We start from the raw sequence: 20,262 nt of genomic DNA, 5'->3' as shown, positions 1-20,262 counted from the left end.
GTTGAATGATTGTAACTAATGAATGAGTAGTTGTCCTATTTAAAGCTCAAGTCGCTACACAAAATAACTACAGAAGACTTGAGGTTTAAATAAGAATTTTTTTTTTTTATAAAATGCTAATGGTCTAATCCAATTCAATTCATTATGCTAAGCTAAGCTAAAAGTGACCCCGCCAGAATAAGAAATTGGGTGAATAGATTCAAGTCGACTGTTTAACTCTAGGAGACTTGTAAAAATCTAGGAGACTTCACAAAAAAGATGAAGTTTTCCTTTAAGCATGATGTGGCACTGAAGCCCAGAGCACTCATGTTCTGATAATCAACAGCAATAATACTTCACAGCACTGCAGTTTTTCACTGTATTTGGAGGCGTCCGGGACTCACTCTGAAGCAGTCTGGAGAGCTGAGATGAAACTTCTCCCTGATGTCTTCGGGAGCTCCAGCACACAGCCTGTAGAAGATGTGGTAGTTCCTCTCCTCCTGACCCTGCGTGCAGATTCGAGACTTCTCCAACAGGTAATGAGACACGAAACCTCCCACCACTGCGTTCTGGAGGACAAGAGCACACATCAGCACTCGCCACTAATACAACAACAGCCAAAACACCACTCAGCATAGCCAGTGTTGGTAAGATACTTCACAAAAGTCATTAATTACATTACTAAAACTACTTTCCAATTACTTGATAAATAATTTAACTACTCAATACTACTTAAAAACATACAGAATACAAATTAAACTCTTGATATCATTAAGCTTTGCTTAAAAAAATAACCCTTAAGAAATGTGAAGCATGTTTCAAAACTCAAGATGTAAAGTAATAACGACAGCATAATTATATTGACATTAATCTTCCACTCAAATCATTCTTTCTTAAGCAGGTGTATCCAGTTATTCACAAAACAATTGAGTTGATTTAATTGTTTTTATAAATGCATGTGGATTAAACAGAAAAAAATTACGTTGTCCTAAAAAAAAACGTGTCGATTCAGTTCATTTTAAATAAGTAGTAAATAATATACTTATATTTACAATTACTCTAAACTGATTTATACAGAACTGTTGAATTTATCTATTTTTATGTGAATTTAACAGTATTTAGGGCAAGTAAATTACAAATAACTCCAATTAAATGACCCAAGTAATCCCTTACTTTGTTTTTTTCAGCAGAAAGGTTATCTAATGACGGTAATTAGTTACTTTGCAACCAATTACACCCAACACTGATCATACATTCACTACAAACACAGCACTGTGCATTAAAAAGCACTATATATATATATATATATATATATATATATATATATTTAGTTTGTACTACAGACGTACCTTTTCATTGAAGTGAATCTCCACAAATTTCCCGAAGCGACTGCTGTTGTTGTTTCGGACAGTTTTGGCATTTCCAAAGGCCTCCAGGAGTGGGTTTGCTAGAAATGATGGACAAAACACATCAGATTTCCCTGAGCTTACAAGAGTTTTAATCAAGTACACATTTAGATTAGTCCATTAAACGCACCTTCAACTATTCTTTCATCAATGTCTTGACCTGTTCCATAAGAAGTAGTTAAGTACCTGCGAAAGGAAAGAGTAGCCCATCACAAATAAACTCAATACCCACAGATACAGGGACACTGGAGCGTTTTAAAGTCACATCAATCAGCTGGTTTGTCTATAAGCTGACATACGAGCAATCTGCTGCTGAACTGCAGCTTTGAAACGCTCCAGCGTCTCTGATTCTGTGTTTACACTCAACAGCGGTGAGTTCAGTCAACTGATGACCTTCACGGCCAATCACAGTCATTTCTGTTGAGCACATGAACACAATGGCCAATCAGCACTGTTTAAGAACTTGCTCAACTGCGCTCAAATGTTAGCGGGAAATTGATGTTTTTAAAATATCAGTACCGATTGGTACCGAATTCCAGTATTGTGATAACACTACTTCATATTCATTCATACTATTCAATTAATACACAAACGTTTATTGCTATACCTGAGAACAAACTTGGTGTTTTCTGTTTTCCCAGCTCCAGACTCTCCTGACACAATGATGGACTGACTCATCTTCAACACCTTCATGTCACGGTAAGCTTTATCCGCTGAACACAACAAACACAAGCCATTATTCTAAATATTAAATACAAATATGTCAGTCTTAAAGGAACACTCCACTTTTTTTAACTATAGGCTCATTTAAGAGAGTTAAAGGTCCCACGAAGTGCTTTCAAATATGCATTTTTATTTGATGATTGACGTGATGTCAATCAAAACATGGTGAAAGGGCAGGACAAAGAGTAGCCCTGCCCCTTTAATTTAATTTCATGGGACCTTTGAACAGTGACATATACCAGTTTTTAATCCATTGAGCGGATCTCCGGGTCTGGCGGGTGCACTTTTAGCTTAGCTTAGCATAAATCATTGAATCGGATTAGACCGTTAGCATCTCGCTCAAGGAATAGAATTTTTATAACTTCTCCCTTTGAAGCTGGACTCTTCTATAGTTCACTAAGACTATGGAAAATGAAACGTTGCTATTATAGGTTGATATAGACAGGAAATATACTCATTCAGGGATAATTATCAAGGAATAATGATAGTACGCAGCATTGTTCCCTAGCTAGTGACTATTTGCAGGTGCTATGTGAAATCATTAATATCAGGGAGCTGTAAAATAAGCCAATCAGCTATATGCAGGAGGATTTTTTTTATTCAGTAAAAGCCAGCTGAGGTGCTTCCGGTGAACTGTCATGCCATTATAAACTCGCCACCTTTAAGATCTGGTGCGTTTCAAATCAATAATCTCTATTGCCTGATTGAGAAACGATATAAAGTGGGTGTCAGACCAGACAAGAAGCCCTGCATTAAATCACATTGTTCTGCACTATGTCTTTAAATTATGGACATTTATTTTACCACAGTATTTTCAGTGGATTTTCAGCGCTCGCCTGCTGCTTCTGATGGTGCTTGCGTTTAAACGGTCTTGTTTTACGCTTGAACAACTATATGAATGCTGAAGTCTATGTAAATGTCAATAGTTGAATACAAATATAACAATAAAAGGAACCGTATGAAATTGAAAATAGTCACATCAATCTTTCACCTGAAGTTTACTTGCTGTGCATATACCAAAAGAAGGTGGAGTGTTCCTTTAATACCACATCTTGTATATTAACGTCGTGCTCACCAATTGCATAGACGTGTGGAGGCAGCGTGCCCAGCGATCGGCCCTGGTACTGTTTAATGGTCTCTGGAGAATACAGCTTAGGAATCTCACAATATGGATTCACAGCAATCAGGATGTTGGCCACGAACGTCTGGAACACACAGTCATATGAGGAAATGTTATTTTATTTGGCATGGAAAAAAAAATCTAACGTTTTTCAAGGAAATAATAACTCAAATATTCCCTCCTTTCATGAAGAAAAGGGCTTAATGAAGTGCAGGAGTGATCTGCATTTGAATGTGAGCTGCTGTTCAAACTATGAGGGTGTTTCTGACAAAAGACTCTTGTGGTGATCTCCATGGCTGCGTTTAGTAAACCCAAAAATGCAGAGAGACCATGAAATTGTGAAATATTATACACACTTAGCTGATGACTGATAATAAACTGTGCTTGTCACGCTGTCCCGGGAGAGAGCCCTGAGCTCAGAAGATCCTTAAGCCTGGGGCTCCCTCCCGTTTCATCAGGAGAGAGGCGAGTCTGAGCTCAGGTAAGTCTCGAGAGCTCCCCTGAATTCATTGCAGCATACAGTGGGGATCGAAACTTTGGGCACCCCCTGTAAAAATGTGTATGAATGTGCATAAAGAAGCCAGGGAAAGATAGAAAAGTCTCCAACCAGCCAAAAAGTTCTGATTTAACCTCATCGGTCCACAGAACTTGTTTCCAAAAGGCATCAGGCTTGTCTATATGTTCATTTGCAAAGTTTAAACGCAGATTTTTGTGTTGAGGACGTAAAAGAGGTTCTTCCATGAAGACTATATTTGTACAAGTTTCTCTTCATAGTGGAACAGTGTACCACAGCTCCAGTGTCTGCCAGATCTCTCTGGAGGGATCGTGCAGTTAAACGTGGGTTCTGTCTGATATTTTCCTTGGTCTTCCAGATCTTGCTTTAACTTCAACTGTTCCTGATGACTGCCATTTCTTAATTACATTCCGAACAGATGATGTTGGCATCTGAAAACACTTTGCTATCTTCTTATAGCCTTCTCTTGCTATTTTCAGTTTCAGTTTTCTAGAAAACTGCTTAGCAGAAGCCATGGTGCTGATTGTTGGGGCAAGGTCAGATGAGTCTGGGCATTTAAAACCTTTGAGATTGACGTCACCTAGTCTTTCCAGACGATTGAGAACAATCCATGACACTGTCAGGTCTCATCTTTCCAAAGGGAGCAGTGCATGCTATAAACTCTGCAGGGTGCCCAAACTTTTGCAGATGCCATGTTTTTGTTTTCTGTTATTTTGGAAGTGTAAATGATGGAAATAAAATCAAACTTTTTTTTTGACATATTAAATGTGATCTATAATTTGATGCCTTTTGGAGATTTTTCCATCTTTTCTTAACTTATTTATTCACATTAATACAAATTTTTACCTCTGATGCTTAAACTTTCGATCCTCAATCAGCGGATGCCCCTACGTTCGCAACCCAATACTAAAAACACTTATAAACTATCACACACTCATCAATTCCCCTATAGTGCATGTGTTTGGGCTGTAATCGGAGCACCCGGAGGAAACCCACGCCAACACGGGGAGAACATGCAAACTCCAACTGACTCAGCCGGGACTTGAAACAGTGACCTTCTTGGGCCCATAAAGTACAACACACACACACACACACACAAAGAATAGTGATGATAACATGCAGAGTATAAGACTTTTGAAGAGAATACTTACATAAATCTTGTCTTTGCTATAGCGCACACGGACATTATTCAGAAGCGTGGCTTCATTCAAGTACATCAACGAGCCTGTGACACACACACACACACACACACACACACACACACACACACACACACACACACACACACACACACACACACACACACACACACACACACACACACACACACACACACACACACACACACACGAACTCACGATTAACAGTGCATCAGTAACTGTGTCCCACACACAAGCATCTCAAACACACTTACAGTTGTCCTCGACATGTTTGTTGACATCATCCTCAGCAGGGAAGACTTGATCCACGGGAGCTTGGAAGTTCTGGAAAGCAAAGAAACAGCTTTAAAAAGTGAAGTGACGTTTGGCCAGATATGGTGACCCATACTCAGATATTGTGCTCTGCATTTAACCCAGCACGCACACAAACACACACAGCAGTGAAAACACGCATGCCGTGAACGCACACACACACACACACACACACACACGGAGCAGTGGTTTAGCATTAACACTTTAACATTAAAAGCACGGCACATTCACAGAACTTGCTTCACGCATCACTGCAAGAAAAGCTTTTCTTACCAAGGTTTTGTCTTGTGTCGAGTCTGAATATCCAGCCTGATCTCACGAGGAAATGTAAGTATTTTACGTTTTGCCAGTTAAGTGGCAAGTTCAGTCGTACGAAACTGTACGATTTTAAAAAGGAGGCGTGGCACCTAACCCCACCCCCAAACCCAACCGTCATTGGGGGATGAGCAAATCATACTAAATTGTACGAATTAGATCATACGAATTCATACGAATTAGCCACTAAATCAAAAAGTCCTGATTTTTGCATTTGTGTAGTGATGCCACTTTCTGGAAAAGAAATGATGTCTTGCAACCATCAATGTAAGCTAATGCTAACGGCTGTGGAGGGTTGATTAGATTTTGCTAGTGGGCTTTCCCAGCGGTTGAGAGTGTTTATCACCGTACTGATTTGTGAATACTAATGTGTTCAGTGTGCTTTTAGCATGAGGATGTGTCGTTTCAAGTAAATTCTGTGTAGTGGTCGACTGATATATTGTCATGGCCAAGAGATGACTATTAACATGCTGAACACTAAGCGAACAATTTCATAACACATTTAAATATGTTTCTTATCTTTTCTCAACGACATCGTGGCATATATATATATATATATATATATATATATATATATATATATATATAATAAATACATTATTTATGTAACAAAATGTACAAGTGTCTTCAAAGACGTTTAAAACAACTGTTTAAAGTATGAGCATATTTACTTTGCATATTAAGTTTTTTTAATTTTTTAACCATTTTCAAATTACTTAATTATATTTAATTTAAAATAATTTTAAATATAATATAACTTATTTTTATTTAAATGTAGTCTACATTATTTTGCCTAAATATTGGACATCGGTTTCCAATATATCGACATCAGCCTTTAAATAACCCATATTGTTCGACCACTAGTTCTAGGTGTTTTCTGAATGCTTCTAGATACATGCAATTTTGAAAATAACAAGCTGCACATTTAATGTTTTTCCTTTGCGAAGTGCAAACGATGCAGGATTAGTTCCATGCTGATATTTTAAGGGTTAGTTTCCTTGGAAAATAATCTCAATTCTGTCGTCATTTTTACCCTCGTGTTCTTCCAAACATGTCCAAAATCCTATCATCTTGAACAAAGAAATCCTGAAAATGAAAAAAGTTCTTTCCCAATTTGGACTGAAAGTATTTTTCACAACAGTAGCCAAAGAGTGTTAAAACCATAATAAATTTTTTTGTTGTTTGCTCAAATAGCATTAAAAAAGCTTATATTTTAGACTGAACCAGGCCTAAATGGGAGACTGGGAGACTACCAATTGGCAAAAAAATAAACATAAAATAATAATAATAATAATAATAATAATAATAATAAACAAAATAAATAAATATATAAATAAATAAATAAATGAAGGATCAAACAAACAAACAAACAAATAAACAAACAAATAAATGTACAAACGAATGAACAAATAAACAAATGAATAAACAAACAGATGAACGAACAAACAAATAAAGGAACAAACAAACAAAAATTAATAAACAAACAAATAAACAAACAAATGAATGAATAAACAGACGGATAAAGGAATGAATGAAAGAATAAAAAACAAATGAAGAAATGAACTAATTAATAAACAAATAAATGAATGAAGGAATGAACTAACAAATGAATGAATGAACAGACGAATTAAGAAACGAAGGAATGAATGATTGAATAAACGAAGGAATAAACAAACGAATGAACTAATAAACAAACAAACGAATGAATGAACAAACTAACAAATGAACGAATAAACAAATGAATAAACTAACAAATGAATGAATGAACAGACGAATAAAGGAATGAACTAACGAATGAATGAAGAAACGAATGAAGAAACAAACAAACAAACAACTGAATGAAAGAATGAATCAACTGCCGGTGATTTTGCTGGCTTCTGACGTGGACTCCAGCACATCTGTGTTTGAAGTGAACCGGAAGTTGCCGCAGACTTTTGTCTCTGCATGATGATGCATTCCCTGCTGAAACTGAATATTGAGTAGGGGGCGGGGTTTAATTGTTGCGCTGATCTGATATCTTCCTTTGTGTGCAACAGAAGAAAGAAACTCAGATTTGGAACAAGTAAAGGGCGAGTAAATGAGGAGTACAAGTTCATTTTTAAGTGAACCGTCCCTTCAACACTGCAAAAGTGAAGGTTTCCACTTTCATTCTACTGCCCTGATAACAGTACATGTACACACACACACACACACACACACACACACACACTTGCAGCATGTGAACAGACGGCCTATTGTGCGTTCACAGCCCAGTGATATCACACTGCACACAGATCACATAGGCTGGATGTAATGCTGCACACAACAGTCCTGTAGTTGTCACACATGAACACACACACACACACAGATTCATTTCTACTGGACTGCAGGACTCCATATGGACAACAGGATGTGTTTGCAGAAGCCCTGAAAATAAAAGCATTCAGCCGGAGAGTTGATCATTCAGCTTGTGCAGAGTCAAAGCATGTGAGTATCTTCATTGTGAGACTATATTTCCATTTCCTTGCTCTCAAAGCGTGTAAATAAAGCCGATTCATCAGCTCAACTGGCACTTGGGAATGCAGTTTTCTTTTTTCAGGAGAATTTCAGTGGTGCTCCTTGACAACCAGTAGGAGAGCGAGCACTTCTAATGTCCAGCTGAACTCTAAAGCTCATGCGTGTCTTTCTCCTGCTTTAGAGAACTGAAGACTTTATTTCAATACTTCGATTACACTGACGACCTCAAACATGAAGCGCCTTGAGTGCAAAGATTTATGAATATAATTCCAGCACACTAGAATCATTACTAACTGACTGTTTATAACACAACTTCATTCATAAACATCAGCCAGTAACGATTAATGCTTATTTTATTTGATTTATTTTTATTCAAACAAGAGGCAAGAGTTTCAGCAACTTATTAGAACAGTGGGCTCACGGTGAAGCACACTGAGAAAGAGTTTTTTTCTTGTGTAACAATAGACAAATGATTGAGTGAACGAACGAACGAACAAACAAACAAAGATCAAATAAAAAAATATTGAATGACTTAACAAATGAACGAATGCATAAACAATGAACAAATCAATTGAATGAATGAACAAATAAATGAAAGAATGAACAAACAAATGAATAAATAAAAGTACTAAAGAATGATTAAATATAAATTAATAAACTAAAGAATAATTGAGAAACAAATGAATGAATGAATAAATGAATGAAAAAATTATTAAAATTAAATGAATATCCTAAAGAATAAATTAATAAAAATCATTAAAATAAATGAATAACCTAAAGAATAATTGACGAACAAATGAATGAATGAATGAATGAATGAATGAATAAATTTTTTTTTTTTAAATAAATGAATAAACTAAAGAATCACTGAAGGAACGAACAAATGAACCAAGACAAATGAATGAATGAATGAACAAATTATTGACTGAATGAACAAATAAGTAAGTAAACAAAGAACCTCATACATGAATGAATAAACAAATGAATGACTGAAACAAACAAAACAAATGAACAAATGAATGAATGAACAAACAAATGAATGAATGAATGAATGATTGAACGAAAGACCAAAAAAATATATAGAATGAATGAATACATAAATGAATGAACGAACAAATCAATAAACAAAGAATGAATGAACAAATAAATGAACGAACTTAAGAATGAATGAAAATAAATGAATAAACGAAAGAATCACTGAATGAATGAACGAACAAACATATGAACCAATATATAAATAAATGAATGAATAAAAAAATGAATGACTGAATGAACAAATGAGTGAATAAACAAAGAACTGAATGAATGAATGAATGAACGAATAAACGAATGACTAAAACAAACAAATGAATGAACAAACAAACGAATGAATGAATAAATGAATGAATGAACAAACAAATGAATAAATGAACGAACTAAATAATCATCAAATATAAATGAATAAACTAAAGAATCACTGAATGAACGAACAGACAAACAAATGAACCAATAGACGAATGAATGAATGAATGAATGAATAAACAAATAAGTGAATAAACAAAGAACTGAATGAATAAATGAATGACTGAAACAAACAAATGAATGAATAAACAAAACATACATGAATGAATGAATGAATGAATGAATGAATGAATGAATGAATGAATGAATGAAGAACAAATGAATTAAGTCTAATAGTCTAATCTAGTCTTATATTATTTACTGTCATTATGGCAAAGATAGAATACATCAGCTATTGGAGGTGAGTTATTAACACTATTATGTGCAGAAATGTGCTGGAGAAATCTGCTCTCCGATAAACAGAAATTGGGGAAAAAACAGAGCAGGGCGAATGTTTTTTCCCGAATTTGTGTTCAACAGAAAAACTTCTGCACATAGCAGTGTTAATAACTCATCTCTAATAACTGCTTTATTTCCTCTTTGTCATGATGGCAGTAAATAATATTAGACTAGATATTCTTCAAGACACTAGTGTTCAGCTTAAAGTGACATGTAAAGGCTTCACTAGGGTAATTAGGGTAAAGTTAGGGTAATTAGGCAAGTCATTGTATAACAGTGGTTTGTTCTGGAGACAATCCAACACTAATATTGCTGAAGGGGCCAATAATATTGAGCTTAAAATGGCTTTGAAACAAGTAAAAACTGCTTTTATTCTAGCACAAATAAAACAAATCAGACTTTCTTTTCAACATCATTTGGGGATTATTTGACAAAGAAAAGTTATTACAGGAGGAAGAATAACCCAACTGTTTATATTATATCAATTTAACAAACGATTGACTTGCTTTGTGGTCCAGGGAAAAATCCCACATGAATCTAACATGTATTAATATGCATGTATTGTGTTGATGTACTTATGTGCATCAATATTCAGCTTGAAATGTGAAACTGTGTGTATAATTCTGCAGATGCTGAACCGTACCTTTCCTCTCTGGTTGAGAGGTTCGATGGTCAGACTATCGGCACTGATGTCGATGATCCTGCCCAGCTGGAACCCGTCTGTAGGGTGAGGCGCCCACACCGGCTTTCCATCGTCCATTTCACCGCTGAGGAAGAAGAACAGGAGAGCGATCATTAAACATGTATATTGAGGAAACATTTGCTAAACAGGTCACAGATGCGTACTGCAGCATTTACTTTGAAATGAACTTTTAAGGCCACTTTTTATCATCAGAAGTAAAAAAAAAAAAATCTGCATTAATAATTTCTACTTTTAGATTTACTAAACGTCTGAAAAGCAAGCGCAAACAAATGTTTGGTGAAAATCAGTAACTGGCTGCAGCTCATGCTGGGATAGTTTCATTATAAATGACTACTGAGGGGAAGATAAATGGAGCAAAAGCACAGAGAAGAGCTGTATGCAGATCACATCACTCACAGTCTAAAATGAACACCGATCTGTCTGCAGGACAACAAGCCAAACCACAGCCAGTACAACAACTGACGGGCCATACAGCAAACATCCCAATGGAGGACTTTCAAATGATCTATCTCCATTAGCATTAGCTGGATTGTCATTTAGGAAGATTTAAGAACACTTTTGGATATCCATAATGTTTATTTCCTTTCACTCTTACTTACTAACTGCAATCAATGCTGTAATGATTGTGACAGGCTTTTCTACAGTTATGCTGTATTTTTTTTTCTATTTAATTTTCTATTCAAGCACATTTTAATCGAGCAATTTTTTGTAAAGTTCTATAGAATAAATGATTATTTACACCATAAAAAGATCTGTACAGTTTAAATATAGTAAAATAAAATATGAGCTGTGGTTGCCAGAACTGTTGTTTGTTCATTCATTAATTAATTTGCATGTTTATTCTTTCAATTGTTCATTAATAGTTCGTTCAGACTTATGTTCATTCATTCGTTTGTTTGGTCTGTTGTGCGCTCAGTCATTTAGTCAATATGTCATTCATTTGTTTGCACATTCGTTCAGTCGTTTGTTTAACCGTTCGTTTATTTGTTTGTTTGTTTATTCATTCGTTTGTTCATTCCTTCGGTCATTCATTATCATTTTTAGTTCGTTCAGATGCATGGTCATTAATTCGGTTATTTGTGCGTTGAGTCAATCTGTCATATATTTGTTCATTAGTTTGGTTGTTTGTTTGTTTGTTCAATCGTTCGTTTATTCATTCTTTCGGTCGATCATTAATAGTTCGTTCAGACATGTTCATTCATTTGTTTGTTCGGTTGTTTGTGCATTCAGTCAATTTATCATTCGTTTGTTCATTTGTTCGGTCGTTTGTTCATTCATTCGTTCATTTGTTCGTTTGTTCATTCTTTTGGTCGTTCATTAATAGTTCGTTTAGACTCATGTTCATTAATTTGTTTGTTCGGTTGTTTGTACGTTCATTTAATCTGTCAATCATTAGTTTGTTCGTTCGTTTGTTCAATCATTCGTTTATTCATTCTTTTGGTCGATCATTAATAGTTCGTTCAGACTTATGTTCACTAATTTGTTTGTTCGGTTGTTTGTGCATTCAGTCAATCTGTCATTCATTTGTTTGCTTATTAGTTCAGTCGTTTGTTCAATTGTTCGTTTGTTCATTCTGTCGGTCGATCATTAATAGTTCGTTCAGACTTATGTTCACTAATTTGTTTGTTCGGTTGTTTTTTGCATTCAGTTAATCTGTCATTCATTTGTTTGCTTATTAGTTCGGTCGTTTGTTCATTCGTTTGTTCAATTTTTTGTTTGTTCATTCTGTCAGTCGATCATTTATAGTTCGTTCAGACTTATGTTCACTAATTTGTTCGGTTGTTTTTTGCATTCAGTTAATCTGTCATTCATTTGTTTGTTCATTCCTTCGTTCATTTGTTTGTTCATTCGTTCTTTTGTTCATTCTTCCGGTAGTTCATTAATAGTTTGTTCAGACGTATGTTCATTAATTCGTTTGTTTGGTCGTTTGTGCATTCAGTCATTCATTCCATCTGTTGTTTATTTGTTTATTCATTCATTCATTCATTCATTCAGTTGTTTGTTCAATTGTTTATTCATTCGTTTGTGCAGTCACTTGTGCATTAGTCAATTTAATCATTCCTGCGGTCATTTGTTCGGTTGATTGTTCATTCATTTGGTCGTTTGTTAATTAATTTGTTTGTTTTGTCGTTTGTGCTTTCAGTTGTTCAGTCAATCGATCATTCATTTGTTTGTTTATTAATTTGTTTACTTTCTAAAAAGCGCAAATGAAGGTACAAGTGGCCGGGGCAAACAGTCACCATCTTGTCATCACAGCATTGTACATGTACTTGTTTTGGGCACACTATTGGGCTGCGTTCGAAATCGCCTATTACTCGAATATGTAATATATTTGAATTTGAATTATGCGGTATAAATGAAATTTGGACATATTATTACGACATAACCTACCGACATCAGTTGTATCGCTTCTGTCCCATTCACAAATTATCTCATAGTGCATCATGGGATAGCACAGCATTCATTAGATGCGTACTACAGAATCTTGTTGGAAGTAGTAGGTCATTCAAGTACATACTGCTCAAGTACATACACAGACTTCAATGTTTTCTGACTTTGATTGAAATGAAATGTTTGCGAAGCTGCTTTGAAACACTGTTTATTAACTGGAATTGAAGTGAATTGCCGTTTTGAGCATTGTCACTGTGGCTCAGATTCATCTGTGTGAGGTGTGTCTGCCCTGACAAGACAATAAGAGCTGCCTGTGTTTTCACAGTTCAAAAGTAAAGAAGGAAGTCATTCAGCCAACACATGCACTAGAAGGTCACCCTGAACACGGAGGTCACATTTCCACCTGCAAATGGATCGGCAATGGCAAACAGTGAGCAGGTGTTTATTGTGTCTTCAGTGTAAGTCCCTAAAGCCTGTTCACAAGTGCACATAGCCTGAGGGTTGAAGAGCGACAAGATCACCACAAACACAAGCAACACACAGACCTGTGTCAATACTGCATCAGCAGCACCCTCATCCTCCGACACACGCCCCAACAGACTTTAATTACTGGAACACTGCTTACTTTTATTTCAGTCCCTGTGAAATCAAAATAAGGTTTTGTTTAGATGTTAGTATGATAGTTTTAATCTATAAGCCAGTGTGCCCTAAAATTAGCATTTATTATGTCTTTATTATGTATTATCATTGTGTATTTCTTTTATTTTATTTTTCATTCTTTTATAACCTGTTTTATTTGTTTTTATCTGTTTTTTTTAATCATTTTTATTATTTGTTTTTATTATTATTTTTATTTTAATTTTATTATTATTATTATTTTTTTTTATTATTTATTTTCTATTATTATTTTTCTCATACTCGTCTCTTTTATTCTTGTTTATGTAAAAGACTTTGAATTGCCACTGTGTATGAAAGGTGCTATATAAATAAACTTGCCATGCATGTTTTTATGTGCATTTTGAAAATGGATGCGCATCATGACGTTTCCATCAACCGTTTTTTATGTGCATATCTAAAATGTGCATAAAAACAGGTGGCTGGAAACACAGCTATTGTCTTGCGCGCATTCAGGTGGTCCTGACCCCCACTTTGGGAACCAATGATTAAGAACGTGATGTAAATCAGCCTTCAGGCTTGAAAGTCAGGCTCACTCCTGCTGATGTTGTCAATCTGGCAACCTGCACTAACATGAGTATTGAACAAGGGGTGCAATACCAGGTTCAACCACTGGGTGTCAAACTTACACACTGCACCTTTAAGTTCAAAAGGCAAAATAAATGAGTGCAATCTAGTCTTCTTTTTTGATTAAACTAAAGTGCTAAAGTCTTTATATTATTATGAATTATTCATCTCCAAGCTGGTGAGAAGAGAGAGTGTGAGAGAGCAAAGCCAGCATCAACAAACTAACCAAAAGCAGGATGGTATAACTTTCAATAATTCAGTAATGATACTGATCCTAACATGTGAACGACTGTCGTAATGACTGATTGAGTCACATTATTCAGACTATCTGAACACGATTCACTCGTTTCCTCAAGACCACAAAAGGACAAATAATAAGGATAAAGTTCACACAGTCACTTACTGTCAAGATTGTAAAGTTTATTGAGCATATGCGAACTGAATCCCTCATTTCTGCCCTGGTCTCGTGTTGCGTTGTAATCATTTCCATTTATGGGTCAATTACATATAAGAGTGTCAGAGATAAAGACAAGGAGGAATCTAGCGCTAGCACACAAGTTCAACTAAATTTAAAGAGATAGTTCAGCCAAAAATGTTCATTTCCTCACTATTTACTGTGCCTTAAATGGTTTCAAAGATTTACAAGTTTCCTTCTTCTGGCACATCTTTCGAAGAAAGCAGAAAACTGGCGATCATTGACATCCATAGAAGGAAAATTAAATACTATAGAAGTCAATGGTTACAGGATTTCAGCATTCTTCAAAATATCTTCTTTAGGGTGATGCAACGATTCATTCATTTCTTTTCGGCTTAGTCCCTTTATTAATCAGGGGTTGCCACAGTGGAATGAACCGCCAACTTATCCAGCACATATTTTACACAGTGGATGCCCTTCCAGCTGCAACCCAGTACCGGGAAACACCCATACACACTCATTTACACACTCATACACCATGGACAATTTAGCCTACCCAGTTCCCCTATAGCGCATGTGTTTGGACTGTGGGGGAAACCGGAGCAAACCCACGCGAATGCAGGGAGAACATGCAAACTCCACACAGAAACGCCAACTGACCCAAGCAAGGCTCAAACCAGTAAAATAAATATAAACACATACGTAACTTATGCAAATACAAGCAAAATCTTTGAACAAAAATTTTGAATGTGATTAATCATGATTAATCTTTTGACAGCACTAGTTTATACACAAACAGCCAAAGCGACATGTAAGAAATGATTTAAAGTATTTTGAAACAACAGATTTACCCACAAAACAAGCAAATAAAAGCATCACAGTACTGAATCTTACTGTACATGAATAAACAGCTAGCTAGACAAGACGACTGCGAATGGAAGAGTATTTCAGTGTCATTCCACACATGTGGGTGTTTCTACTTGTGTGGGTTCACTGTGTTTATTTTCAGTCACAACTCTTTGACAAACCCACACTGAATACCAGAAATGACACAAAATTATAACACAAAATGTGCAGCGAAGTCTGTCTACAACAGCTACGAAACCAAACTCAAACAAAACAAACTCAGCCACAGAGATCACTTTACTTTTCCATAGACCAGGATGCAATAAATAATAATAATAATAATGATAATAAATAGCAAATAAATAATAATAATAATAATAATACATAATAATAATAATAATAATAATAATAATAATAAATAGCAAATAAATAATAATAATAATAATAATAAATAGCAAATAAATAATAATAATAATGATAAATAATAATAATAATAATAAATAGCAAATAAACAATAATAAATAAATAAACAATAATAATAATAATAAATAGCAAATAAATAATAATAATAATAATAATAATAAATAGCAAATAAATAATAATAATAATAATAATAATAACAATAATAATAAATAGCAAATAAATAATAATAATAAATAAATAAATAATAATAAATAGCAAATAAATAATAATAATAATAATAATAAAGAGCAAATAAATATTAATAATAATAAATAATGATAATAATAATAATAAACAAATAAATAAATAATAATAATAAATAGCAAATAAATAATAATAATAATAATAAATAGCAAATAAATAATAATAATAATAAATAGCAAATAAATAATAATAATAATAATAAATAAATAAATAATAATAAATAGCAAATAAATAATCATAATAAAAATACACACAAAAACAAAATAAACGCAAAGTCAGTAAAGCCAAAGCTAAAACTTATTAATATTAAATTTATTAAAAATAAATAACACTAATGTGACACTCTTTATATCTCCAGGTGATCCAAGGTCACATGACTGTGACTTATCACTTATATAATAATAATAATAAGAAGAAGAAGAAGAAGAAGAAGAAGAAGAAGAAGAAGAAGAAGAAGAAGAAGAGGACAAATAACAAGAAGAAGAAGAAGATGATGATAAGAGTAAAAAGCAGAAGAAAACTAAAAGAAAAAGGAAAACAAAAGAAAAGTGAAAAAAATGAAAGAAAAAAACAAATGGAAAAAAGAAAAAGAACAAAAGGAATCAGCAGGAGGAAGGAAAAGAAAAAAGAAGAAAAAGAAGAGAGGAAAAAAAGAACAAAAGGAAAAGAAGAAAAAGAAGAGAGGAAAAATAGAACAAAAGGAAAAGAAGAAAAAGAAGAGAGGAAAAAAAGAACAAAAGGAAAAAGAAAAAGAAAAAAAGAATTAACAGTCGAAAAAGAAAAACGAACAAAAGAAAAAGTAAGAGAAGAAAAAAAAGAAAAACGAACAAAATAAAAAGGAAAAAGAAATAAAAGTAAAAGAAAAAGAAGAAAAGAAAAAGCAGAAAAAGCGCAAAAGAAAACAGAAATATGATTATGACATACCGTGACACAATCTATTTTGTCATCAACAAACTAATAATCTATTCTATTTTGTCAACAATACCTGTGTGACATCTACAACTCATCAGCTGTAGCTTCTGTGTTGAATGACTGAAAATGATTCATTCAGTCACATTATTCAAGGTGACACTACTCAGCAAAAGCAAGAATAATTACATTTTTTGACATTCTCCCCTGCTTTTCATTTCAGAAAAATGCATCATTTAAATCTGTAATCATTAACTTTGACTAATCGTTTCATTAGTAAAGTCAATAAATGTCAATCTATAGCAACGTGGTTGTGGTAGTGTGTTTGGGAACGCATTCACTACACACAATAATGCATTTATCATGAATCTGACCTGAGAATGATAAATTAGTTGCATCATTAAATAATTGGATTAATTGTGGAGCCTGTGAAGATGACAAACGAGTGACGTCTGTGTGAATGAGACGCTCTTGAGTTGCTCCTCTCATTAGTTTCTATCAGCTCTAAAGCTGTTTGGCTTTTCCAGTAATTCCAAGGTAAATAAACCTGAATGCAACCCCATACAATGAGATTACAGACGATTGCGTGAGGTGCAGGACACTGAGCATTAATCCCTCCCTCTGCTGCTATGACAGCTTCTGCTGGCCTTTGGCTAATGTTTGGACATGGATACAGAGCTTTCCTCTCATTCACACACATGAGCATCAGAATTTACATCCACCTATGTTGATGCACATTTTGGATTATCGCATTATCACACGTCAAGATGAGCATACATTTAAAAAATGTGCATTAAAAATTGTACAGAAAACAAGTTAACTTAAAATTAGGAAAACATCTGTTAGAGGGATGATCATTTGTCAGCAACCGATTTGCATAATAAGCACTGCATCTAAAGCATGTTGAACTGCAAATACATCAACATAATATAGCTGCTGTGAATGCAACGGGTCCGCAAAGTCTAACATGCATGATGAATTAAATGATTCTCTCCCAAAAAGAAAGAAAGGTGATTCTGAACCAGCAGGAACACGTCAGAGAGGAACTTCAGCTTTACTTCCTGATGCACACACAGGCTGGTGATATATTTGCATGCTAGTCTGTGGTCTCCTCTGACTGAATGTTAATGTCTGCTTTGACACTCAAAAACTGGAGCTAATTAAAGGAGTGGAAGAGTTTGGTAAATGTTGTCCATATGCTGAGAAGATGTAGTTTTATGTGTATATAATAATGCCCATTTAAGCATAAGCATTAGAGGTGTGGACCTACACTAGTCTCACGGTTCGGTTACGATCATCATGCCATCAACTCGGTTCAATTCGATATCTGCATCACGGTGCACTGATGATGCTTTCCATACACAGTTTAATATTTTACTTCACAGATAATCAGCGATGAGTGATGCTGATAAACTGCAGCAGCCAGTGTTGCCAGATTGGCCGGTTCTGGTTTTGGATAGGCATTTTGGATAGTTTTTGGGCTGGAATTAGTCAGCAACATTTGGCAACACTGCAGCGGCGATCACAGCTTATTTATGACACTGAAATGTAAAGACTAAATTTCCTGCACGCATCACAAGCCTTGATGATCTTCTGGACTGGAAACCGAATGAAGGAAGGGGTGGAAGTGCTCTATCTGCAAGCTGCTGTGTTTATGTAAGTCAATAAGAATGGATCGGGGAGGCGCTGATGTAGGACAGGAAGTGGAACATGAGCTTGGATGAAAGTGTTTGGATCTTGTTTGCGTTGGCTCATGGTTTGAATACGCTCTTCACTGTGATACGCTGTAGAGGCGGATCACACAGCAGCGTGCTCTCCTGATTTATCAGTCGAATGCTTTGGTCTGTATCAACAACACTGTGACGAGCAGTACTGTGGTGGTGACAGACAGGAACAGACATGCCGATTTCAGGAATGGTCATGTATTTGTCAGTCTACCAGCACGAAGGCTAATATTATTAATCTGGAAGCAGAAAGCTGTTCCTGCGTTTATCCACCTAATGAGGGACGAAATGAGACATTTGGAACAGGAGAAAACCAGATTCTCCCTAAAAAAAGAAAGAAGACAAATAATACCAAATCTGGCAACCTTCATTCATTCATTTTCCTTCAGCTCAGTCCCTTTATTCATCAGGGGTCACCACAGCAGAATGAAGCGCCAACTATTCCAGCATATGTTTTACACAGAGGATGCCTTTCCAGCTGCAACCCAGTACTAGGAAACACCCATACACACTCATCCACACACACACTAATACACTACAGCTAATTTAGCTTATCAGTTCCCCTATAGCACATGCGTTTGGACTGTGGGGGAAACTGGAGCACCCGGAGAAAACCCACGGCAACACGAGGAGAACATGCAAACTCCACACAGAGACACCAACTGACCCAGCTGGAAAAAAAAATCTGGCAACCTATCATAGGTTGTTTTAAAGACAAATTCTACAGGGAATAGGTAAATTAAAGAGGATTCGACTAACTTAGATTAAAAACAAGAGAGTAAGCTGAAGGAAAATGAATGAATGAATGAATGAATGAATGAATAAATAAATGAAGAAATGAATGAACAAATGAATGAATGAATAAATGAATGAATGAATAAATGAATGAATAAATAATTAAATGAATGTATGAATGAATAAATGAATGAATGAATAAATGAATGAACGAATGAATAAATGAATGAATAAATGAATGTATGAATGAATAAATGAATAAATGAATGAATGAATGAATGAACAAATGACTGAATGTATGAATGAATAAATGAATGAATAAATGAATGAATGAATAAATGAATGAAAATGAATGAACAAAATGAATAAATGAATGAACAAAATGAATGAACGAATGAATAAATGAATGAACGAATGAATGAATGAATGAATGAATGAATGAATGAATGAATGAATGAATGAATGAATGAATGAACTAGCATGCATCAACTCATGGTCAACCCCAGCGAAATGTATTTAGATAAGAAAGTACTGAAGTAATGGAAAATAATTATAAATAAATCAAAATTGTCTTGTAATGTTTGCTCTAAAAAGAATAATACTGGTTTATTAAGCAATAATAAATACTATAAATGCAATCTTAACCATGTTATACAGAAAATTAGGAGCGATTTGATTATTTTTGTATTGGAAATTTGGATTATTTTGCAAATATTTGCCAAGTGATGTTTAACAGATGAAGTATACAGGAAAAAAAGAGGCTTATTTATATGAGCTTGGCTAGAATAAAAGCAGTTTTTAATTGTTTTAAAGCCATATTAGGCTCA

The 20,262-nt window shown here is 34.7% G+C and overlaps 3 protein-coding genes across 13 annotated transcripts in view; 1 reads left to right on the top strand and 2 right to left on the bottom strand.

Moving 5' to 3' along the window:
- Window positions 1-20,262, top strand: part of lats1 (large tumor suppressor kinase 1) — a 777,671-nt gene that overhangs the window by 535,584 nt on the left and 221,825 nt on the right. The window lies entirely within an intron of this gene.
- Window positions 1-20,262, bottom strand: part of nt5e (5'-nucleotidase, ecto (CD73)) — a 190,374-nt gene that overhangs the window by 111,719 nt on the left and 58,393 nt on the right. The window lies entirely within an intron of this gene.
- The window catches only part of myo6a (myosin VIa), a 61,209-nt gene that overhangs the window by 34,853 nt on the left and 6,094 nt on the right, over window positions 1-20,262 (bottom strand). For all 11 annotated transcript variants that reach the window (XR_015517574.1, XR_015517575.1, XR_015517576.1 and 8 more), the window contains 8 exon segments: window positions 10,448-10,571; window positions 5,157-5,226; window positions 4,894-4,967; window positions 3,184-3,313; window positions 1,993-2,098; window positions 1,516-1,571; window positions 1,329-1,426; window positions 384-548 (listed from right to left, as the gene is read on the bottom strand). Coding sequence is in view for 7 of the 11 variants with exons in the window: in NM_001004111.4 (NP_001004111.3) it covers window positions 384-548; window positions 1,329-1,426; window positions 1,516-1,571; window positions 1,993-2,098; window positions 3,184-3,313; window positions 4,894-4,967; window positions 5,157-5,226; window positions 10,448-10,564 (816 nt within the window). In the remaining 4 variants the exon portion in view is untranslated.

This window comes from Danio rerio, chromosome 20 (genome assembly GCF_052040795.2).
Source record: "Danio rerio strain M-AB ecotype USA chromosome 20, GRCz13ab, whole genome shotgun sequence".
NCBI classification, from domain to species: Eukaryota; Metazoa; Chordata; class Actinopteri; order Cypriniformes; family Danionidae; genus Danio; species Danio rerio.
This window is presented reverse-complemented; position numbering and strand designations above follow the sequence as displayed.